The sequence below is a fragment of the Gopherus flavomarginatus genome, chromosome 5 (genome assembly GCF_025201925.1).
Source record: "Gopherus flavomarginatus isolate rGopFla2 chromosome 5, rGopFla2.mat.asm, whole genome shotgun sequence".
Classification (NCBI taxonomy): domain Eukaryota; kingdom Metazoa; phylum Chordata; order Testudines; family Testudinidae; genus Gopherus; species Gopherus flavomarginatus.
The window spans coordinates 57,300,365-57,326,575 of NC_066621.1; the positions used below are offsets into that span (position 1 = coordinate 57,300,365).

The window sequence follows — 26,211 nt, forward strand, 5'->3', positions numbered from 1 at the left end:
TCCCTGGATTGCTCCCTGCAGCCAGGCCCTTCTTCCTCTACAGCCAGAGGGAGACTCCTTTTGCTTCTGGCTCCCCGGTCTTCTTATTAGGCCTTGTGGCTCAGTTTGGGGCGTGGCCCCAGCTTCAGCCACTTCCCCAATCAGCCCAGCTTAAAGGTTGCTTTCTCCAGCCCCAGCCCCTTCCCCGGGCTGTTTTTAACCCCTTCAGGGCAGGAGCAGAGATCCACTCTGCTACAAGGGATAATACCAAAAAATCACCACAGTAACATTTAACTTTAAAAAGGGAAACTACATAAAAATGATGACACTTGTCAGATTGGAATTAAAAGCAACTGTCATAAATGCCTGCAGAGAGCATGGAGACAATTTAAAAACTCCATAAAATAGTAACTTTAGCTCAGACTAAACATATACCCCAAATCAGAAAAAACTAAAATGAGGACTAAAAGAATGCCACCATGGCTAAAGAGCAGAGTAATGGAGGCTGCTAGAGGCAAAAAGGCATCCTTTAAAATTTGGAAGTCAAATCCTAATGGGGAAAATACAAAGATACACAAACTATGGCAGATTAACTGTAAAAATTTAATAAAGTAGGCCAAGAAAGACTGTGAGAAGCAGCTGGCTAATGACTCAAAACTAACAGTAAGATTTTTTTTTTAGTACATAAGAAGCAGGAAGACTGCCAAACAGGAAGTAGGTCCACTAGACAACCAAGGTGTTAAAGGAGCAGTCAAAGAAGACCAAGCCATTTCAGAGAGGCTAAACCAGGGGTCAGCAACCTATGGCACGCGTGCCAAAGACGGCACTCAAGCCGATTTTTAATGGCACACTGTGGCCTGCCGGGACTCCAGTGTGCCATTAAAAATCCTGCCAAGCGCTGCGCGCTCCCGGGGGGCAGAGTTTGGCTCTGCGGGGAGAGAAAGACGCTCCCCACTCATCCGGAGCCCTTCCGCTGTGCGAGCAGTGCTCTGAGGGGTGGGGCTGTGTGCTCCCGCGGGGCAGCATATCTGGCTCTGCTTGGAGCCTCATGGTAAGGGGTCCGGGGCCAGGGGGGTTGGATAAGGGGTGGGGGCAGTCAGGGGACAGGGAGCAGGGTCAGTTGGATAGGGGGTGGGATCCCGAAGGGGGTGGGTGGCTAGGTGTGGGGATATATGGAGGAGGCAGTCAGGGAGCAGGGGGCATGGATCAGGCATGGGAGTCCCGGGGTCTGTTAGGGGTCAGGGCACAAGGAGAAAGGAGGGTCCTGGGGAGCAGTTAGGGTTGGGGGGGTCTCTAGTCAGGGGACAGGAGCTGGGGGGTTGGATGAGTCAGGAGTTCGGGGGGGGCTGTCAGGAGGCAGGGGTGTGGAGAGGGGTTGGGACAGGCAGGTAGCGGGTGGGGGTTGTATGGGTCCAGAGTTCTGGGGGGCCTGTCAGGTGGCTGGGAGCGGTTGGATAGAGCAGGTGGATGGGAGTCCGGGGGGTCTGTCTGGGGGTGGGGATGTGGATAAGAGTCGAGGAAGTCAGGGGACAGGTAGGGTCCTAGGGGGGCAGTCAGGGGACAAGGAGCGGGGGAGATGGGGGTCCTGAGGGGGACAGTCACCTAGCCCTCTGACCTGAGCCCTGACCCCCCCACACACACCCAGCTCTGAGCCCTGCACCCCCACACACCTCCAGACCCCTGCACCTCTCTCATATGCACCCAGCCATCTGTTGACTCCTTCACCACACCCCCCACAACCCCAGCCCTGACTCTGGCATCTCCACACATACCCAGCCCCGACACCTGCACCTCCTGCACATGCTCCCAGCCCTCTGCCCTGACTCTTGCATCCCCCCACATCCCAGCCCCCCAACATCCCATGCACTCCACACATCCCCACCCCCACCCTGAGCACCAAACGGGAGCTCCTGCACACCCCCCTCACATTCCCAACTGCACCCCTCACACCAAATGGGAGCTGCCCTGGTAGAGTGCCCCCACACCCAAATCTCCTGCCCCAACCCTGAGCTCCCTCCCTCCTTCTAGCTCCTGGCCAGACCCTTCACCTCCAGTCCTGTGCTCAGTGCACTCCCACCCTCAGCTCTGTGCAAACAGAGGAAGAGAATGGGCCAGAACCAGGGAGAAGGTAGGTACTCACTATATGTGGACAAGGCCAGGACCCCAGACCAGCAGCAGGGTGAGCGGGTCCAGCAGCCGGGATCCCAGCTGGCAGGAACTGGCGGATGGAACCCCTGAGCAGCAGTGGGCTGAGCCGCTCAGCCCACTGCTGGTCTGGGGTTCTGGCTGCTGGACCCTTCCCAGCCCCGCTCAGCCCACTGCCAGCCTAGGTGAACAGAACCCCAGACCAGCAGCGGGCTGAGCGGGCCGGCAGCGTAAGATCAACATTTTAATTTAATTTTAAATGAAGCTTCTTAAACATTTTGAAAACCTTGTTTATTTTACAATACAACACTAGTTTAATTATATAATATATAGGCTTGTAGAGAGAGATCTTCTAAAAAACATTCAAATGTATTACCGGCATACAAAACCTTAAATTAGAGTGAATAAATGAAGACACGGCACACCACTTCTGAAAGGCTGCCGACCCCTGGGCTAAACAAACTATTTGCATCAATCTTCACTGCAGAAGATTTGGGGGAGACAGCCACATCAGAACTATCCTTTTCGGGTGACCAATCTGGGTGTACTGTCCCACACTGATGTGACAATAGAATTGGATTTAGAACAAACTGATAAACTGAACAATAATCAGTCACCAGAAGCGTTCTGAAGGAACCCAAATATGAAATTTCAGAATTAGTTCTGTTGCTGAAACAAGCCTCTCTACCAGATTATTATAAGGTAGCTAATGTAACACCAATTTTTAAAAAGGGCTCCAAGGGCAATCCTAGCAATTAAAGATAGATGAGTCTAACCTTGGAGTCACCATGAACAGTTCTCTGAAAACTTCAGCTCAGTGGGCAGCTGTATTCAAACAGACTAACAGCACATTAGGAACTATTAGGAAAGGGATGCAATACAAGATAGGAAAATATCATAATGCCACTATATAAATCCATAGTGTGCCCACACTTTGAATACAATGCTAAATTCTGGTCACCCCATCTCAAAAAGGATAGGTTCAGAGAAGGGCAAAAAAGATGATCAAGTGTATGGAACAGCTTCCATAAGAGGACAGACTAAAAAGATCACCCACGAAAGCTTATGCTCCAATAGATATGTTAGTCTATAAGGTGCCACAGTACTCTTTGTTGCTTTTTACAGATCCAGACTAACATGGCTACCCCTCTGATACTTAAAAAGATCAGGGCTCTTTAGCTTAGAAAAAAGACAACTAAGGGGCAACATGCAAGAGGTCTGTAAAATTAAGAATGGTGTGGAAAAAGTAAATAAAGAAGTGGTCTTTATCTTTCCTCACAACACAAAAACCAAGGATCATACAATGAAATTAATAGGAACAAGGTTTAGGACAAAGAAGAGGAAGTACTTTTTCACACAACACGAAATTAACCTATAGAATTCATTGCCACGTGATGTTGGGATGGCCAAAAGTATAACTGGGTTGAAAGTGAAGTAGATAAGTTCATGGAGGATAGGTTTATCAGTAACTAATGGCCAAGGTAATCAGGAACACAACCCCATGCTCAGGATGTCCCTAAACCTCAGATCGCTGATACTGGGAGGGAAAGGCATGGGTGGATCACTCCAACTGTCCTATTTTGTACACTTCCCTGAAACTCTGGTACTGGACACTCTTGAAGAAATGATATTGGGCTAGATGGAACATTGGTCTGACCCAGAACGGCAGTTCTTAAGGACATCAGACTTAAAAAAAGCAGATTTTAACAAACTTAGAACTGGTAGGTAAGGTCCCATGGGAAGAAAACCTAAGGGATAGAGAAGTTCAGGACAGCTGGCATTTTTCAAGAGACAATATTAAAGGCACAACTGCTTACTATTCCGATGGGAAGGAAAGACAAGAAAAATATTAATATGACTTCATCAAGAGCTCTTTAATGACCCAATAACCACAAAGAAATCCTACAAAATGTGGAAACATGGACAAACTGCTAAGGAGGAGTGCAAAAACAAAGCACAAGCATGTAGGGACAAGAATGTAGAAAGGCTAAGGCACAAAATGAGTTACACCTAGTTAGATGTACTCAAGTCAGCAGGGCCTGATGAAATTCCTTGTAGAGTACTAAAGGAACTAACTGAAGCAATTTTGGAACTCTTCTCAATTACCTTTGAGAACTCATGGTGGACAGATAAGGTCCCAGAGGACTGGAGAATGGCAAATATAATACCTATCTTTAAAAAGTAGAACCAAGAGGACTCAGGGAATTATACACCAGATAGCCTAAGTATGATACCTGGAAACATACTGTAACAAATTTTTAACAATTAATTTGTAAGCAAATAGAGGATAATAGGGTTATCAGGAATAGCCAACATGGGTTTGTCAAAAAGAAATCATGTCAAACCAACCTAATTTCCCTGTTTTGTTTTGGTTTTTTTGGACAGAGTTAGTGACCTAGCGGATAGGAGGGAAAACATGATCTATCTTGATTTTAGTGAGGCTTTTGACACAGTCCCACATGACATTCTCGTATGAAAACTATGGAAATATGGTCTAGATGAAATTACTATAAGTTAGGTGTTTAGCTGGTTGAAAGACTACATTCCGAAAGTAGTTATCAACAGTTTGCTGTCAAACTGGGAGGGTGTATCCAGCGGAATCCTGCAAGGGACAGTCCTGGGTCTGCTACTATTCAATATGTTCATTAATGACGTGGAATACAGAGTGCAAAGTATGCTTATAATATTTGTGGTTGACACCATCTGGGAGGGTTTGCAAGTACTTTGGAGGCTACAATTAGAATTCAACTGCTTAAACCATGAGGCTATCCTTTCTCTACGTGCAATCTACTGCTTCATTCATTCCACACCTTTCAGTGTCTTGAGCAAATGAGACTGAAGTGCAAAAGACAACAGCCTCCTTTACTAGACAATCCTAGTTATCCCCAGCACATGGTCCATCCTGTGCACTGAATAAGACAGAAGTTCTATGGAAAAATAGTATATGATTATGTAACTAAAGACTATTATAATGACTATAGCAAAGGGGAGAGTATTAAGGTTGTACAGGCAATCTTAATTCTAGCATTTCCTAATCTTTGAGTGCTTGACTTTGCAATATGAACAGTCTTTAAACTTAAATTTGGTTTATATATTTTCCTAGCCCCCTAGCTCTGGAGTGGGGCTGGGGATGAGGGCTTAGAGGCGCAAGAGGGTGCTCCTGGCTGGGAAGTGATATTGACCGTCCTATGTCTCATCAGCACTATCGGAACTATAGATATAAAACACATCTCTATCATTTGAGCTAATGGAATAACTGACAGAGAATAATAGCCTATTATTGCTATATGTACCAGTCTCTAAAGGCGGATGAGACACACAATTTGCAAGTAGGTTTCACAGCTATTTATCAGATAGCAGAGGACAGAAACTCAGGAATCTTGGGTTCCAGTCCAGGTCCTAAAAGGGAGCATGGGCTCTTGGTTACAGATCCTTCTATCCTTGTCCACCATGTCTGTCCCCTCTTCCCTTAGCATGTATCACCTCAGCCTCTCTCTGCCCCACATCTGACATATATTCTCCATCTGCCCTCCCTGTTCCTATCACCTTCCACAGCTTGTCTTTGCCTCCCTCATTCCTCACTCCTTTGCAGTCCAGTTAGGCTGCTTCCTCCTTTGCCTCCATGCAGCCTGGGCAGCAACACAAGCTGCACTGAGAGCACCAGAGAGGCAGCCTCTATGCTCTTAGTTCCTATACCCAGAGCCACTGAGGCTTGGAGGAACAAATACAGGAAATGTCTGCTCAGCCCCTGCAGCAGTGACATGGAGCACTGGTATAGAAAGGAAGTCCAGATAATTTGGCTGCCAAACTCAAGAAGGCCTTTACTGAGCACATGCTAACTATGTTTTTAGAGAGGCTTCTAACTGGCCTAACATTTGGGATGATTTTCATGGGGATGGCAAAAGGCATATCCCTAATACCAGGTCAACTCCCCTGCCAAATTTCAAGTCTCTGCTCCAACACATGGAAGCCCTAGAATGCATCAATGAAGTATGTGTGTAAGTAAGTTTTTAATATGGGAAAAACAACATTTTTTCCTAACCTTGTTTTAAGAAATGACTGAACCATTTTAGCTGAAATCTTAAATAAGTACATAAATAAATGGTCCGAGGGAGACACCCAGCATGGAAAATTTCAGTCCAAATGATTAAAGTCTGACAAAGTTATAAGCAGCTGAAGATAAGATCTTATAATAGAAAATGCTAGGTAATCTTAACTACATGTATCGCTACCAGCTCTGCATAAAATTGTAAGTACACTTTCTTAATTTTATGTATTTTTAAACTATCATCCCAGGGATGTGCCTTATTGGCAAGAATTTACTTTCACAGAGAAATACCAACAAGCCCAGCAAGTCACCTTGAGTATGAACTAAAATCAGGATATTGTCATTGTACTGACTCAGCAATACCTGCACTCACAAACCTGCAACTGCAGTCAAGAATTAGAGAGAACTGAACCTGAAAGTGAGGAGAAGCTGGAATATGGAGTAATCACTATACTGAAGAAATACTGGCAAGTTAGACAGCTATAAAACTCCAGTGGAAAAATTGAAATCTGCCATTCTAGAGGGAATCTTTTAATCTCAAAGTGCATTTTCATTAGATTAATATTAGCTTTCCCAATGCAGATAAAACAGACTGACCTGATAATGGGGTTTATACCACTGTTTCAAATCCCAGTCCCAAAGAATCATCTGTAAAAGAGATAAAATAAATAGTAATGAGTTATATGCTCATAGTAAAAAAGTGTGTATTAGTAGAATACATCTTGATCATTTCATGCTATTCACAATAATTCCCTCCAAATTTTGGTGAGTGAGAAAGGTTAATTTTCAACTGATCATTTCACTGTCTCAATTGCTAACATTAAAACAAAAGTCATGATAAAATATGAAAACCAAATATAGCAATAACTGTCAGTAAAAGATTTCTATTTTAAGAACAATACAATTTACTTATTGATAAAGTAACTATATGGTCTTTTTTTTAATCTTACAGGATTGGAGACAGTAAAAGTGTCATCCATCAGACAGGTCACAGCAGTGGGTGGTAATGCCGCTTTTCTGTTTTTATTTATCTAGTTATAAAGGCAAACAAAATGGCACCTACGCTAAGCTCTAAGCACTCTTGGAAATAATTCATAAACATAGTTAAACATCGATAAAAACAATGGTCGCCATATACATTTACAGCAAAAGGAAAAACAACGAGAAAACAGTTTCACTTCCCCCTAAAATCACTCCCTTACACAACATCCCACTCCCCAAAATGCTCACAAAAGAAAAGTCTTGCGGTGAACAAATATTGTCTATTTTGGACCCAGGGTGAGGATGGGGGCAGGGGGATATGAAAGCCATGGAAAATGCCCTGTCAGGAACTCCTCTTATATATCCAAGAAGTTCCATCTTCATCTTCTGTAAACCTGAACTGCAGAACTGTAGCACAAGCAGAGAGGAGGACTCTCAAGTAAGCAGATCCATGACAGTGATTTATATGTAAAAACGAACACCTTTAAATATCCCTATCAACTAGTGAGATGCACTGGTCTAATGTATTCACCACAAGACAGTCCACTTCATAGAATCATAAAAATATAGGACCGGAAGGGACCTCAAGTAATTAAGTCCACCCACCTACACCGATGCAAGTTCAAGTAAACTTAGACCATTCCTGACAGGTGTTTGGCCACATGTTCTTAAAAACCTTATTGGTCAGAATTCCATACCCTCCCCCTTGGAAGCATCTTTCAGAGCTTAATTACCTTTATAGTGAGAAAGTTTTTCCTAATATCTAACATAAATCTCCCTTGCTGCGGATTACACCCATTACTTCTTGTCATACCTTCAGTGGACATGAAGAGTAAATGATCAGCTATGTTAAGGGCTGTTCTAAAGAGACTGAAGACTGTTATCAGGTCCCCCCTTAATCTTCTCTTCTTAAAACTAAACATGCTCAGGTTTTTTATTCTTTCCTCAAAAATCAGATTTTCTAAACCTTTTATCATTTTTGTGGCTCTCTTCTGGACTCTCTACAATTTGTCCACACCTTTCCTAAAGTATAGCACCCAGAACTGGATACAGCACTACAGCTTAGGCCTCCACAGTACCGAATAGAACAGGACAATTACCTCCCATGTCTAACATACTACTCTCCTGTTAATGCACCCCAAAATGATATTCGCCTTGCATGCAGCTGCATCATATTGTTGAATCATATTCAATTTGGGATCCACTATAACTAAGGCTATGGTTATGTCGCAGAAGTCATGGAATCCGTGACTTCCAGCAACCTCCGTGACATTGGAGGCCCCCAAAGCTAACCAGCCATCCTGTACTGTGAAAAACTGCTATCTGACTGAATGTGCTACTTAGGGTGTACTGAGCATGCTCAGTAACATCTGCTGAAGCCAGCAGCGAGGGACCCCTGCAGCAGCCCAGCCTTCATGGGCGACCCCTGCAACTGACCGGCCACTGGTGCTGGCATGGACCCCATTGCTCTCCAGCTGCCACCACTGTCAGGGCCCGCCCCGCAGCAGCTAAGCTGCTGTGAGCAGCCCATCCCCATTCTACCCCCACTCCACACCACAGGCAAAGAGATCCTGGAGCTGCTCAGCAGCTGGTGGAAGGGGCCCCCCTACAGCTCCCCAGCCGCCATCATTGGTAGCAGTGGGACCGTCCTTCCCCCCACAGCTGACTGGCCATCAGTGGGGACCCGAGCTGCCCAGTTACTGGCGGCAGCAGAGGGACGCCGGAGCTGCTCAGCAGCCACAAAGGACCCCCCCATCTCCCCAGACTCCACTACGAGCAGCCACCACCCCCACCCCCTGCAGCTCACAGCTGCCTCTGGCCATGGCAGAGGGACCCCAGAGCTGCTCAGCAGCTACTGAAAGGGGCCCCCCATATCTCCCCAACTGGCTCTGCAGGGCAATGGGGACCTTGTAGCTCCCGGATGCTGCAGAGGGGTTGGGCAGTGTGCTGGACCCACCTCCCTCTCCATTTTCTCAGGAATGTTTTTAGTAAAAAAGTCAGGGACATATCATGGCTTCTGTGATTTTTTGTTTCATGGCCGTGATCTGTCCATGACTTTTACTAAAAATAGCCATGACAAAATCGTAGCCTTAACTATAACCCCCAGATCCTTTTCATCAGTACTACCACCTCACCAGTTAATCCCTGTTTTGTAGTTGTGCATTTGATTTTTCCTTCTGAAGTAAAATACTTCGGCCTTGTCTTAATCGAACCTCATCTTGTTGATTTCAGAGCAATTCTCTAATTATCAAAGTCTCTTTGAACTCTAATCCTGTCCTTCAAAGAACCTGCAACCCCTTCCAGCCTGGAGTCATCCACAGATTTTATAAGCATACTCCACACTCCATAATCCAAGTCATTAATAAACAGACTGAATAGCACCAGACCCCAGGACTGGCCCTTTCAGAACCCCACTAGATAGGCCCTCAAACTAATCTCTGCATGTTTTTTTTGATCCAGTTAAGCATGCACCTTACAGTATTTTCATTTAGACCACATTTCCATAGTTTTCTTATGAGAATGTCATGTGTGACTGTGTTAAAAGCCTTACTAAAAATCAAGGTATATCATATCTACTACTTTCTCCTTATCCACTAGGTCAGTAACCTTCAAAAAAGGAAACTACATTTGTTTGGCATGATTTGTTTTTGATAAATCCATGCTGTCTTTTCCTTATAACCCTATTATCCTCTAGGTATTAAACAATTAATTTGTAAACAATTTGTTACAGTATGTTTCCAGGTATCATATTTAGGCTGACTGGTATATAACTCCCAATTCCCCTTTGTTCTCCTTCTAAAGATAGACAATATATTTGACCTTTGCCAGTCCTCTAGGACTTCACCTGTCCTCCATAAGTTCTCAAAGATAATTGCTAACAGTTCTGATATTGCTTCAGTTAGTTCCTTAAGTACCCTAAGATGAATTTAATCAGGCCCTGCCAACTTGAATACACCTCTACCCCAATATAATGCTATCCTTGGGAGTCAAAAAATCTTACCGAATTATAGGTGAAACTGCGTTATATTCAACTTGCTTTGATCCGCCGGAGTGCGCAGCCCCTCCCGCCCAGAGCACTGCTTTACCACGTTGTAGCCGAATTCATGGTATATCGGATCGCATTATATTGGGGTAAAGATGTACCTCTAACTTATCCAAATATTATTTAATCTAATCTTTCCTTATTTTGGCTTGTGCTCAGTCCCTCTTGTTAATATGAATTGTGTTGAGTATTTGGTCTCTAGCAACCATTTTAGCAAAGACTGAAGCAAAATAGACATTAAATACCTCAGCTTTCTTAATGCCATCAGTTATTAGCTCTTCTTCCCTGGTAAATATGAGACCTACTCTATGCTTCATCTTTCATTTAACAAGTGGTAGGCCACATTCTATACACAGTTCATTTTCAAGTGGATTCAAAATATAGCTTCAAGTGCAGTATATTCCTGTACAGTAACAGAGTCACAAATTGATAAAAGTATGAATTACGAGGTCCTTTTTGGTAAGAAAAGATCAGAACCTCCAAACCAGATGCAAACATAAAAAAATTGATTTGCCATTCAACAGTAATTGCAAATCTAACCAGACTCATAAACTGTAACAAGTGGAAGATATACACTTTCAGTTGGGATGTGGGGCAGATACAATCTGTATCATATTGTCCAATTGCTCTCCTCAACTCACCATCATAACTCCTGTTTTGTCTGGACTGAATCTCAGCAATTTGCTCTCATCCATACCCTTTGCCTTTTCCCAAACACTACTAAAGATGTTTAATTGGGGTTGAAAATATATATATATATTTCCACTGAAATTTCAGTAGTAAACACTATACTTGGTAGCATCTCTATAGGTTAGTTTCCTTGTGATAGAAACTCAGATAGCAGTGGCATCCACTTCTTACACATGTGCATATCTTGATAAAAGCTCAGTGATAAATGACAGTTTTTTTAGAAATTCTAACAAGTTAGCATTCCACATGACAATGTCCTTATCCAACAGTTGCCAATTCTTTAATAAAATTCTACTGTGTTGCATCTACTCTTTACCTTCATTCAGAAATTTTATAATTCTACCAAAAAAACCCTATTCTATACAATTAGCTACTCAAAATTACAACAGCTAAAGAGTTATCTATGTTTAAGCACAAAACAGATGGCTTTATATCTTACTTCTTTCTCCCTGCCCCCATAACCTAGTGGAGTATGAAATCTATACTTCCAGCTCGTTAAATGAGAAACAAGTAAATGGTCCTTTTTTTTTAAATAGGAAGTCTGAAAATAAATAAGAAGATGGGCCACAGGGCAAATCCCCAGCTGATGTAAACTATCATAGCTACATTGATTTAAAAGCAGCTGTGGCACTTCATACCAGATGAAGATCTGCCCCTATATGTTTTCGATATTCCGTATTCAAAAGAACATGCCTCCACTGTATTAGGGCTCTAAGTATTAACAAAATATTATGACATATTCTTTGATATATTAAATCACATAGTCCATAAAATGCTTCTGAAAAATTACAACAGATTATTTGTAAATCACTGTAAAATGCTTGGGTCTTTTATTTTCCAATTTGTGCTATTCTCTCACAGTAAAAGAATATTAATATTCCCTGCTCTTTAAAATACGATACATCTCATTAATATGATTTTTTCTGCCCAGAAGTAGTCAAATTCTGTCCCAAAACCAACCAACAACATTTTTTTCTGTAAATACTTTATAGTAAGGATTTCAATTAAGAGCACTAACTCAAGAAGCCAAAATAAATGCTAAAGGTGAAAAAATAAAATCTGCTAAAATGTCTGTGGAAAACATTTTCTTCTTCAAAAGTTTTGTTAGAAGTTGCTTTGTGAATATGATTGCAAGCCTACATGTCACGAACAGCTTTATAAAACCACCAAAACCACACTGATACGTCAGCAATGCAATCAGAAGATGCTATCAGGCACAAATACGTCAATTCATTGTTCTTTCTGCAGACCAAAAATAAAAACTACATACAGAAAATAAAATGTAGAGAATCACTGTTACATTTTAGTGATGTTCAAACCTTACAAACCCAATAATATCACTGTAACTGAGAAGTTACGGTTATATTTCTAACTGTGTTTTTTTCCCTGATAAATGTAGGCTATGCAAATGAATGTATCTACAAATTACAGAAAAGAATAATCCACTGCTCTTTTTTCTTCTTCTCTATTTTCAGTCCAAAAATAAGATGTTGATACTGCCATGATTGTTCAGACACCTGCAATTCTAGAATTACTCTACTCCTTTCTGTCCGTGAAAGATCTGAGTTATTTTTTGTGGCTGCTCCTGTACCTTGAGGGCTCTCTCTTGAAGAGTGCACAGGATTCAAACCTGGCTTCCCCTTCTGTTCAGCGTGTATCGGAGACTGCAAGAAAGAGCAATAAAAGGACACAGGCTGATGTGTCTTCAGTATGCTAACAATGCCCAGGTCTGTCTCCCTGACATCTGACCCAATCAATGCAATGAAACAGATGATTCAGTGCCTATGTGAAATGAGGTTGGACTGAGGGTTGACTAGGGGAAGGAAGTCCAGTAGTAGAGAGGATTAGATCAGCCATTGAGCAGCAGCCTGCAATTTAACAATGACTGTTCAATCAACATGCTCCCCCAACATGCCACACAATAAAAAATACTATCTAATGATCAAATGTAATGCTCATGTTTAACAACAAAAGAAGGATGAGATCAATAACCACATAAATATTTTATTTGGATTTTGTAACCTTATAAACTAGATCCACTGTGTGGAGGGAAACAAACTATTCTGGGCCTGACACACACAACATTTAAATTGAAAAGAAAGAGCACAGAAGGAGGGACTATCCTACATGGATGTGTCATACTAAGAAACACTAATAAAATAACATTATACTTTTAGATGTACCAATACAGAGTTATGGGTCAGAGTCAGCAATTAATTAAATGAAGAAAATGGGAGGTGTTGCATGGAAATCACTATGTTGTTCACTCTGCTTCCAAAGGATACATCCATAATCAATTTTTAAATAACTGGTGAAATAGCATGATGACAATTAGCCTTCCATCTTGCAATTTTCCCAACATGACCTTTCCCATCTGCCCAAGTACAAAGTCATAGTTCTTGTAAAATTCACTCTATTTTTCAGTAGAAAAGAGTCTGCCCCACTCTGTAGCCTTAAAAAAAAAAATGCAGCTCTAAACATCCCAGGCAAAGATAGCATTTGAATTGCTAGTTGAGACATCAACCAACCAAACAGGGACTCTCCATATCATACAAACTATTCATGTTCTGTTTGTTTCCCTCCTGAAACATCCACATAAGCCCCAGTCCAGGAAAACAAAGCATATGCTTCAACGTTAACTTCTAATTCTAATCTAACTGGACTTCAGTGGACCTACTTGTTTTCTTAAAGTTAAGCACATATTTACGTGATTTGCTGAACTGGAGCCCATAATATTTAAGGTAATGGACCTAATGTTCAAGTTTTACGCAAAGATGTTTCTTGATCATTTAACTATATTCTCCTCAAAGATTACGTTGCTACAGAGTTGACCTATAACAGATTAAAAGTATGAAATGAAGGTTGGCATGCCATTGGTAGTCATTACCTCAGCTATGTGGTCTAAAGATTGTGGTACAGAATGTTTTCAATCTTATGTCATGGCTATTGTAAAAGTGAAGGTTTTCTTCTCCACAATAGCCACCATATAAGCAGTCCTGCTGAACTGTTCTGAGTTGTGGACAGCTTGGTGAATCTAGGCTTCTGTTTTTAGCGAGTAGCAAGTTTCTCCCTCTGACTGTGAGAAGTCTTTTTGGGTGGGAGGTGGGGAGGAGGGGGAGGGATGGAGGGCAAAAACCAGATTTACACTGATTTGCTGCAATCACAGATTTCTTCTCCTCCCTTCCAGAACATGGGTAGTTAGCATGATATGGAGACTCCCTTGGTTTGTTTGGCTGATTGATGACCCAACTAGCAATTCACAAAGATCAAATGTCCATATTTAGTTAGATAAATCAGTGATCATTGATACTGCTGGCCATAAGGTTTTGTTGACTTGCTTGCAAATCCTCCAAGGGGCGCACAGGATTGTACTTCAATACTTTTTCTTTTTAAGCTATGTTTGGTATGGCAAATGAAATGGTCTCTCTCTGGAAAGCTCCTTGTGGGATATCTATGCCTTTGTAACTCCCAGGGCATATGATCACAATACCTCCAGTTGAGAATTCCCCTCATCATCAGTCAGAAATTACAATTAGTCGATTTTTGCCATAGGAAGTGTATTGTACCAGTGCTCTTTGCTTCCAGATATAATTCAAGTTGTTGATCTATGAAGCCAATATGGTTTGGTCCTAGGTACTTGAGTCAGTGCCTCTTTTCTTGTGCACTGATGTAGCAGGAGAGATACAACTGTGCACTCCTCCAACTGCAGAAGAGGCATTTTGAATGGAAAGGCCTTAGGGCTAAACATTTCCTATGTTGATCTGATAAAGATAAAGCAAGTTGACCTCCAGAGCACAATATGAAATCCATTTGTTGACTTAGATATTTGTAAGGCGGCAGTGTACATTTTCTTTTATAGTATTATTATTTTAATGAACAAATTATTTCAGTAAACATATTCCACAGCCCAGGAACCATAAAAGAAAACATTCTGCTGTCATTTAACCTGTTGGATATAAACTTAAGCTCCCCAGCTGATTTCAACTGCCATGGTAACAAAACTAAAAGCCAACGACTTTCTAAACTGACCAAGACCTTAAAACTGTATGGCTCCATAAGGTCAAAAACCAACAACTCAAATCGTACATTAAAAATTAACTAAAAAGTGCTGATTAGAGGAACACATGCAACATTTTCCCAGGAGAAGTAAAATTAACATGTAGGTTGCCACAATCTACAGTAGCTCAATAATCTTCTGGGCTAACTCCATGTAGCACACATTGCAATAATCAAAGTGAGGTAACAAAGGCCTGAAATGTTATGGTGAGATCATGTGAAAAAGAAAGTTACAATCTTCTTGCCAGCCAGCAATGAAAAATAAAGGTCACCACATATTACATATCTTTCTGTGTATGTGTTACTTCTATTTAAGTCAATTCTATGAAAAATATGACTATTATATAAATCTCTTCTCCATCAGGCCCTTACTTGATTTTTCAGCATGAGAGGTGTGGGGGATTATTTCATTTTCTCCAATGCTTCTAACAGTCCACAAGGTGGCACTTAAATCTAGAACTGCAAAAAAACAATTGTTTGCTCGTGCTAGTATCTTGCACTTGCCTTTTTGAGAGAAAAATCAGAATACCACAGAATATATCCTTTACTTAGAAATATAAAGATACAACTGCAATAACTCCATGGCAGGATCTCTCCGGGGATAAAAGTGGATCGCTGGTTTTAAATATGATTGACAAGATTTGCTCATTGGAGCATCTGTTCAGTTTACGACCCATTTTAGCCCTTAAGGTGGTTCTTCTTGGACAAGAGGCTGTAAAGAAGGCATCTTGGGGGCCTGTATTTTGTTTCTCAATAACTCCCAATCCAGGCCAAATCTACTTAGTTTAAATGCAAGCCATACAAACTCAACCTGGAAGATGAAAATCAAATGTTCCTTCTGGTTCCTCCATCATCAATACGGATTCCACAATCAGAGCTTAGTTAACAATTCTGTTGAAGATGGTCATAGTAAAATCCAGTGCACTCTCTGAGAGTTGCACTGACTTTGAAGCACTAACAGGAGCAAAACTTCAGTCTGCTAAGTTAGCAAATAGGACTCAACATGGATTTGTAGCCATGAAATTTGCTGCAAAAACCATCCTTTCTAGTATTACTGTACTCCAGAATCCAAGCCATCACTTCTTTGAAAAATTCTGTTTCAAACTGTTACAACAAAGGAAAAACTTAAAAATGTGAACCACACATAGATTAGTACATTTTTGTCTATATGGTCTGCAGACAGCATGAGGTCTTGTCTACCTGAGACAGTTGCAAGTTTAACCTAAGGAGTGAATTTAAACCAATGCAGTTAAAACAGTGCAAACCACTATGTGATCACACTTAGTTTGGTATAAGAGTGGCTTTTTTGATTTAGCTTATGTCAGGCCACTTAAACACAAATAACAGTATCCACGTGCATTTGTCTCAGTTTAACAAAGATGGTTTAAAAAATAATTTAATTTAAACCAGTGAAACTTTCCCCATGGACATAAAAGCTGAAACAATAGCTCTGAGGAATGGCTTAATAGACTGTTAAGAGTGAAGCCTGCCTAAAGATGACAATTTAAAGATCCAAATGGGCTGTGTCACCACTGTTCATTTTAACAGAAACATTCACCTAATGTGCATATCCCTCAATGCCAAATTGCTGCCATGAGTGCTAAAAGCCCAAAACTACCCCTATATTCAGCTGCTAAAATCTCCAGTTTTGCCTTCAAAGACTTCTAAGATGTAATTATGCATTGTAATATAAAAAAAAATTGACACTTTAAAAACTGAAAATGTAAAGAGAATATAAAACAATTTAATTTCAACATAAACAAAGGGACTATAATATTTATTGTATTACTCAATTTCACATTTAATGAATAAAAGCATTAAATTTAGGTGAAGCTACTGGAGAATTTATATTCAGTGGCATCAGAGCGTAACACAGGGCCATGTTGTAAAGATGTCATTTTTAAATAGCTTCTTTTCAGAATGGAATCATAGTTTAATGCTTTTAATACATTTAAAAATTTCCAAAAAAAGTTTTAGACTTTTAAAATGTTTCATAAACTTTCTGATTCAGGTACAGGCTGATTTAAAAAAACAAACAAACAAACAAAAACTGTATGGGGAAGTTATGGAAAATGAGAAAAAGAACAGGTTTCCAGTAGGTTCTATTCTTTCCTTCATTCCCTCTCCCCATGATTCTCATTTTCTCCATCCTGTCTTTTTTTTCCCCCTCATTCAGTCATTTCTCATCCATTTCATTCTTTCTTTGGGGATGTATGTTACGCATTTTTGCCAATCTTTGTTTTCCTTGACATCCTTTCTTTTTTAAATTGTATTTCAAACTCATACATTGCTGATTATGTATTTTTTACAGTTTGTGTACTGTAATTCTGTTTGTTTTATTAAGACTTTGGAAAAGGAAAAGAAGCTCTTTAGACCTACACTATAGAATCAATTTTAAAGTCAACTCATCAACTGTTTAAAACTGTTTCATTTCTTTAAATTGCAGAAAGGAGGCATGGCTTTGAGGGTCAGCGTGTGAAGAGCACCAGTACTTTTCATCTTGGTAAACAAGCTTAGACACTGAGATAAAAGAGGTGTCAAGCAGGATTTTTTAAGCCTGATTTAGGAATTTTTCAAATAATGAGGAAAATGTTCAAAGATTTCAATGATCTCTAGTGTAACGTGTGCAGTTTGAACATAGGAACTTAGGAACCAACATACTAGATCAGGCCTGTAGTCCATATTGTCCTGTCTCTGCCAGCACCAGATCTTCAGAGGAATGTCCAAAGAATCCCAAAGTAGGCAGATGCAGGATAATCTGCACCCCTTGAAGGTCTCATCCCAATCCATACTAGTTAATAAAGATTCTTTTGAGCCCTGAAGCATAAGGTTTTCTATCTCTTGCAATACTCTACCATCCATTATTTTATATACTTTTATGTCACCTCTTAGGCCTTGTCTACACTACTAAGTTGTTTCGGTGAAAGGCAACTTTAGTAGATGAAACAGTGGAGGTGTACACATTGCAATGCCATTTTCAGAGACAAAACTCCTCAATTTCACCAGCAAAATAAAACCACCTTGATGAGAGAGACAGGGCTTTTTATGTAAAAGTTTTGTTAACAGATTGCCAGTGTAAACACCGCACTTCAATTTAGCACTTTAATTGCCCCCCGAAGGCATCCCACAATGCTCATCTTGACCACTCTGATCAGCAGTTCCAAATCTATTGCCCTGCGGCCAGGTAAGCATCCGTCTTCCCATCCCCCTTTAAAGCCCCAGTAACTTTTGAATTCCACTTCCTGTTTATTCGGCGTGGAGAGCTCACGTCTCATCTTCCCAGGTGATAATGGTGGCTCAATGCAGCAAACGCTCTCTCACTTGGACCAATGCAGAGCTGCTGGGAGAGGAGGCTGTGAAGACCTAGCTGCGCTCCAGCCATAGGAATTTCAACACCTACCAGCAGATTTATTGTGGCTTGCATAAAAAGGGCTATGATCAGGACACACTGTAGTGCAGAGCAAAGATCAAACACCTGAAACATACATACCAGAATGTAAGGGAGGCAAACCATCACTCTGGTGCTGTGACCCAGACCTGCCATTTTTATAAGGATTTGGGTGTGGCGACCCCACCTCCACAACCCAGAGTCTCATGGATATTTCAGTGGGTCTGGAGCAGATGTGGAAGATGTGGAGGCAGAGGACAATGTGGAGCCCACAGCGGAGTCACCCGGTGGTGCATCCTGTCAGGAGCTGTTCTCCAGTCTGGAGGTGTCTAGCCAGTCTCGGCAGTCGCAATCTGGCAATCCAAAAGCAGGAGAGGGGACCCCTAGTAAGTGGTTTATCTTTGTGAAGTGAGGAGGTGGGTCGAGGACACTGAAATGTACAAGGCTGGCTGTGTTTCTCTGTGCTGGACATTCCCCTGCACAGCTAGGCAGTATGGCAGAACAAGATGTCTACGCACACCAAGATTTCAGGGGAATCCTCCAAAGAGATCTCTAGGAAACTTTCTGGGAGGTACTCAGCAATCCTCTGTTGAAAATTCCTTGACAGAGCTGCTCTGGTTCCTTCCCCACTGAAGGAAACTTTCACATGCCATTCTGCAATCATTTGCACAGGGAACAAATCAGCACAAAGGCGAGCAGCATAAGGGTCAGGGTGGAAGCCACAAGCGCATTGTAGATGCTCCCTTTCTTCCCTGCTTACTCTCAGTAGAGAAATATCTGGCACAATGAATGCCGCCTGTTGAGAAGGGGGAAAATTTAGAATATTGTCCATAGACTACTTCACCATGACCCTTTCATATTGATTTTCTGTCCCTGTACAATGCCTCCGATCATGGGGAAAACTCACCATGCCTGGGGTGTTCGCCAGCACGTGGGCTTGTAAGGTTCAGTGTGAAAGTGATTGGTATGTTAGTAGAGGTGTATTTTACTGTCCTGTTTCAATGCTGTGTGTGTACTTAATCATGCCTCTGTGCATTGTTCTTTGTGCTTCTGCAGATGTGGCCTTGACAGGCATCCCCTACACACTGGCAAGAGCACCTTCACTGGCTAAGAAAGTGCCCCAGACGGATCAATGCTCAGATGCTGAAAACAGGGAACGCAGGCAGTGGAGGGAAAGAGAAAGTCGGGCAAGAACACACAATGAGGCCTACTCTATGGCTTCAGCCAAAAAGATTATTAAAGTCATGGAAAAGCAAAGAGACATGCTACAGGCCCTCGTAACGCTACAGACTGAGCAGATGTGTGTCTGCCCTCCCCTTTAGTACATTCAAAACCTCTTTCATGCCCTCTGCAACTCCATCTGCGAATTCCTTTCCACTGTCTGGCGTTTCTCACTATTCCACTCACTCCACACCCATGGAAACCTTTGTAAATGAGAGCTAGATGTATGCACAGCTGTGAAAGTTGGTCCTCCCCTGGTACCTCTTCTCCTCACAACAATTGTGTGTGTGGTGTGAAGTGAAGTATTTTTTTGTGCAATAAACAATTTTTTTAATAAGAACTCTATTTTTTCCAGCAAATGACAGCAGATGCCAGCAACAAAAAAACAAGCAGTGAAATCATTTGCTTACATTGAATCCTAGACCACAAAAATCACACGTGCTGCCTTGAAAACATCAATTTCAGACCACAGCATAGCAACATTCATTATACGTTCTCATTTTCAAAGTATTGCCTCAAAGCATCCCTGATTTGAATAGGCCCTTGTTGTGCTCTCTAATAGCCCTGCTATCTGGCTGCTCAAAAGCAGCTGCCATGGGTTCTGCCTCAGCAGCCCACCTTGACCAAACTTTTCACCCTTGCCTTCTCAAATATTGTACAACATGTAACATACGTCTATGATTATGGGAATATTATCCTCATTTAGGTCTAACCTGCCATTAAGGCATCGCCAGCGTGCCTTTAATCTGCCAAATGCATATTCCACGGTCATCCTGCACATACTCAGCCTATTGTTGAACTGCTCCTTATTGCTATCTAGGTTTCCCGTGTTAAGCTTCATCAGCCATGCCATTAAGGGGTTCACCAGGTCTCCCATGATCACTATGGGCATTTCAACATCCCCTAATGTAATCTTCTAGTCTGGAAAGAAAGGCCCCTCTTACATGTTTCTGTACAGGCCGATGTTCCTGAAGATACGAGCACCTTTCCTGACCACTCTGTGCTGATGTCAGTGAAATGCCCGTGGTGATCCACAAGAACCTGCAACAACATGGAGAAGTACTCCTTTCTACTAATGTACTCTGTCGCAAGGTGGTTGGGTGCCAAAATTGGTATATGCATGCCACCAATCACTCTTCCACAGTTAGGGAAACCGATTGCTGCAAAGCCATCCACTATTTCATGCACATTGCCAAGACTCACGGTCCTTTGCAGCAGGATGCGATTAATGGCCCTGCACATTTGTGTTAATGCAGCCCCAACAGTTGACTTCCTGACTCCAAACTGATTTGCAGCTGAGCAGCTGCAGTCTGGAGTCGTCAGCTTCCACACTGTGATCACCACACACTCCTCCACCGAAGGCAGCTCTCATTTGGGTGTCCCTGCGCTGCAGGGCTGGGGCAAGCTCAGCACACAGTTCCTTTGCTGCTTTTACAGATCCAGACTAACATGGCTACCCCTCTGATACAGTTCCAGGAAAGTGGCTTTCCTCATCCAAAAGTTCTGCAGCCACTGCTTGTCATCCCAGACCGGCATTACAATTTGATCCCACTACTCAGTGCTCGTGTCATGAGCCCAAAAGCAACAGTCCACCATGTGCAGCTGCTCCATGAATGCCAAAAGCAATCTAATGTTGATCCTATTGCTGTCTGACAGCACATCAGGCAACTGTGATTCCCGTTGACTTCCAAACTTCAAAATTAAGAGCACTGCCATTTGCAACATGCTAGCAGAGCATGGGACAGCAGCGCAAGATCCATGGTGGAGTGAGCAGAAAACAAGGGACACTGAAAAATGCTGAGAACTGAAGACAGAAGTACATAGAATGCTGGGACAGAAAACAATGCATCATGGGACACTGAGCCCAAACCCATGATGTACTGCAATCCACTCTGCCTTTCCACAAGACCTAGTGGCAGAAGGCGGAGAGCTGAACTGTGGGATAGCTCTCACTGGCAATGCTACTGACCCACAGTGTGGATGCATTATTACAACAGGGAAAGACAGTGTGAACATGTGACAACGATTTTCTTTTAGCACTTTTGGATCATCATAAAACTTTTGGCAAAAAAACTGACAGTGTAGACATACCCTTTATTCTTCTCCTTTCTATTCTCAAACTCTCTTCATATGAGAGCTTTCTCATGCTCCTAACTCATTTCTCATAACTCTTCTCTGAACCACCTTTTAATCTGCAATTTGAATTATCTGTTCTATCACAGGAAAATGCTAGAAACTCTCTCTACATCACCCTATCATTAATTTAGAATGGAAGCTCCTCATCTCAGGGCAGGATACTCTGTTTATAAAGCATGTACAGCTACAGGAGCATGCAAATATGAATAATTTTAAGTGTCTAGCATGGGCAACATTTCCCTTGTTTTTAAATGAAAAAAGAGGTAGTGAGGTGGTTCTAACGTTATTAGAACAGTTTGAGAATTATTGTATTTTAAAAAGGTACCCTAAGATAGCATGTGTTAAAAACTCCAAACCTACCTCTTTACCAAACTGAAACTGTGGTGTCGTAACACAGGCCAGAATCCTGCAAGAGTTTATAACCTCAACCATGTTATTATTCACACTAGAGAAACAAGAAGAAAGGCCTTTCCCTGAGAAATTTGAAGTCTGCACAGACAATATACAGATGAAAGGTGGGGAAAGATATGCAACAAAAGACAGAATGGGTAAGTTGCAAAGCTTAGCATGTGTCTTGTCAATTTCACTAGCCTTTTTAGATTTTTTTTAGGATTTTGTAACAAATTTTGCTAGCATTTTTATTAAGATAGAGCTAGAGGGGTTGCAGGTCTTTGGGAAGAAATGTATTTATAAAGGAGATGCTTGACAAGGGATAAGGTGGAGAAGTTTTGAACCATGTCACAAAGGGTGTTACTCCACTTGGCTGATCAGGTGTGAAAATGTTTACAAATACTGCTAGAATTATTTGCAGTATGCTAGTAGTATGGGTCACTATAAAAAGTAATTTTCCCTCTGCTGATACCCACACCTTCTTGTCAACTGTTGGGAATGGGCGACGTCCACGTTAATTGAATTGGCCTCATTAGCACTGACCCCCTCGCCCCCAAACACACACACTCAGTAAGGCAACTCCCATCTTTTCATATGCTGTAAAATATATATATACTGCTTACTGTATTTTTTACTCCATGCATCTGATGAAATGGATTTTAGCCCACAAAAGTTTATGCCCAAATAAATGTGTTAGTCTCTAAGGTGCCAGAAGGACTCCTCATTGTTACTGCTGGAAGTGTTACCATGTACAAAGCCTAAACATATTTTTTCTCCAGTATAGCACTGAGGATAGTATAAAAGGGATGTTAACATTTCTAAAATCCACTCATTTTCTGAGAAGACTTTTTTCAGCCACAATCAAGCTAAATGTGGGTGTAATATTTAATATTTTCCAAATGACAAAAAAATTCAGACAAAAACTAAATATCTTCAGTACTTATGAATTAGTCATTTTTGTTCATTTCAGAGCCTTAAAGTCTCTGAAATTATGCAAATAAAAAAGCAGATTGGTTGTAGCCAAGTATTTCAAATATTTAATTTCAAAAATGTATTTTAAGGTATATGTATTCGGGGTACATAATATTACATAGCAGTATTACTTTGATACTAAACTTAAAATTGAACAGGTTTGGAGTAAAGAGATTCAACAGTCCTATTTTAAAGTAAAATGTATAATCCCCACGCAGTAAACACACACACACACACACACACAATTAAAAGATAGGTAAATAATGAGGATGTGAATTTCAAAAATGATAGTTTTTTTCAGACAGAGCTAAGAAATACACCTGTAATCAAAAAACTTGACTCATAACACTATTCAGGAGTCCCAGGATGATTTGTTTTTATTTTGATTCTTTAAGGAAAGGAAACCTATAGAAAATTCTAAGACAGACATCATCCAATATAATTGCATGATCCAAAAAAGTGTGCCTATTCAATATCACTTTTTATTTTAAAATTAGTCTTTACTTCAGTTGGAGTCTTTTATTGAACAAATGAAAATGATTCCTAGTTGCTAGCAGCATCTGTTTGACATTGTTAGGCATTAACTCAGTAAATAAGCATTCCCATAGCAACCTAGCCTAGAATTAACTAAACAATGATACTAACACCATAGCAACTTCATTCCGAAATCAACACTGCAGAAATCCTCTTGTTCAAAAGAAAAATTCTGTAACCAGATGAAAGATAAATTAATAATCTAAATTTCTTCTGAAATCACAAAAATCCTGCTTTACATGTGCATTGCTCTTAATTGCAAAAATACTTTTCACTAAGATTGATGCTAAATTTCATTTATTGCTTTTATTTTTACACAAGATTTATTCTATTGTTATGATTGTCAATGTCCTCTAGACTTTTCACCATCTATAGTTGAATGATACAAGGACAAATAACTTCAAAAATGCTCTGGTCTTCCAGATTTTTTTTTTAATTGCTCGCTATGTATCTAAAGGAAGTGTGATTTTGTCTTTTTAGAACATACAGATTTTGAACAGACAGAATGTAGTACTGATGAATTATTAAAAGATATATTTAGTTTGAGGTTAAAGGATATATCTTGACAAAGAATCCTTTGTCAAAGTGGAAGGCATGGATTTTGATTCTATGGACAATGCCTCCAGTACAAAATCCTGTGGACCAGAGTAACATGCCAGTAAGTATGCTATCTTAATAGAAAGGAAATACAAGGATTCGAAAGAAGTGGTTCAACAAGGATATTGGGTTAAAGCATTTGGAACCAAGATCTTCAATGGTGCCACTCTGTGCATCTCCTCTGGTTTAATTGGAGCTCAATGAAAGCAGCATTTTACATGAGAATGTGAAATGATCATTCTTGTTTTATTCTCCAGTGTGATATAGAAGATAGTATAATAATGCTTACTTTCGATTCCCATAAAAAAATCCAGAATTTGTTGAACTGTAGTAATTTTGGCCTTGATGTATTTGGTAGTTCAAAGCGAGAAATTATGCTAAATACTGGGGTAGCCTGAATTCGCGGACCCATTCCAGAAGGAAGAAAATTACTTACCGGTACTGTTCTTTGAGAGTTGTTTCTATATTTTTTCTTTATTTCCTTTCTAAGTGCAAGCCACTAAATGAAAATATACTGGGTCTGGATGTTTTATATTTTCATAGGCCAACAGATCTTCTAATAGAGGAAAGACAAAATAAGACTGCATGGACATAGCAGTTATGTCTATAAACCAGAGTCTGTAATATTAACATGAGACCCTAAGATTACTGATGCTTTTTCTTGTCTGACCTTCTGCATCATTCTGGATTACAGAGAGAGTGGAGGAACATTTACATGAGCCCATTTGGTCAGAATAAAAAGAGGGCATGATTCTGGTGGCTAGAGATAGATTAATCTGCCTTGCAATTTTGCCTGGACAATATAGCAATCATTGGTGCACCAAAAACATATGTAAACAGTAGGAACACCAGCTACCTAGGGCTCCAATTAGATTGGTCCATATGCTCAGTCTGCAGTCAAATTAATCTTTTTTTTGACATACAGTGCCTGCATAGACACTAATTTTCTTTTGGCACAACTCCTCCTTGGCAAGCGGTAAAAGACTTGATTCCCCATTGGCTAACATATACCATATCATGTTCAAAATGCAGTGATGTTCTCCACTCAATATATTCTTTGAGACGATTTCTGGGAGACAATCAGCCCCTGGATCATGTGGCTGAAAGACTGTACTCCCCACCTAAAGAGGCTGGCATCTATAACTGAAATTTTCCGGGGACTGAACCTAAATCAGTGCTGCTTCTAAGTTTAGTGAGGATGGGACCTTCTGAAAGCTTTAGGAGTGCGCATGTAGAGATACTTTTGAAATGTCATGAGAAGTTCCATACACAAGACCATTGTTCCCAATTGACTCAACCTGGCGTAGAATGATATTCAAACAAAAAGTGACTGAAATTGACAAATGACAGCCAGGTATCTGGCATATATTTCCTTGGAATAGAATGAACCGTGGTACTTTGTATCTATCTCAATGCATAGATGTAGGACAGTCTGATATGGCAACAGGTGGCTTTTCTGGAAGTTTAGCAAAAAACTGAGGCTTCTAGGAAAAGCATAGTACTTTTGGATGCCTTGAATTGCTTGCTCCACTGAAAGTTGTTTAAAAGGATGCTATCTAAACAAGAGTAAATGTGGATTCATTTTTGACAAAGGGCTAGGACCAGAAATATTAAGACTGAAGAAAATATCCTTGAAGAGATGGCACGTCCAAAGGATTGAGCTTTGTATTGACAGTGTTCCTGTCCTTGAGATAGCTGTCTTGGAATATGCAGATAAGCTTTGTGAAGACCGATTGAAGACAAAAATTCCACCAGAGAAATAGCTGTTAATATTGATTTTAATGTTTCCATTTTGAAATTTAACTTCCAGACACTTGTAGATTCTTCAGATCCACAATTGCCCTGATTCCTGACAAATGTTATGGGGCTGAAAGGAAAATGGAATATCTTTTATCAGTACTGCTCCTTCTTGAGAACCAGTTTTACAGTTCTAATTTGGAGCACCCAATAGGAAAAATATAGCTTCCTACATTTGATATTTCCTAATGGTCTTATTACCTTTAAGGAAGGTAATGAAGAAGAACTGGCTAC

At 40.9% G+C, this 26,211-nt stretch overlaps 1 protein-coding gene across 2 annotated transcripts in view; it reads right to left on the bottom strand.

Moving 5' to 3' along the window:
* Positions 1-26,211, bottom strand: part of PDE3B (phosphodiesterase 3B) — a 269,596-nt gene that overhangs the window by 126,129 nt on the left and 117,256 nt on the right. For both annotated transcript variants that reach the window (XM_050954507.1, XM_050954506.1), the window contains exon 2: positions 6,770-6,820. In XM_050954507.1, the coding sequence (XP_050810464.1) occupies positions 6,770-6,820 (51 nt within the window). The remainder of the gene's footprint in view (positions 1-6,769; positions 6,821-26,211) is intronic.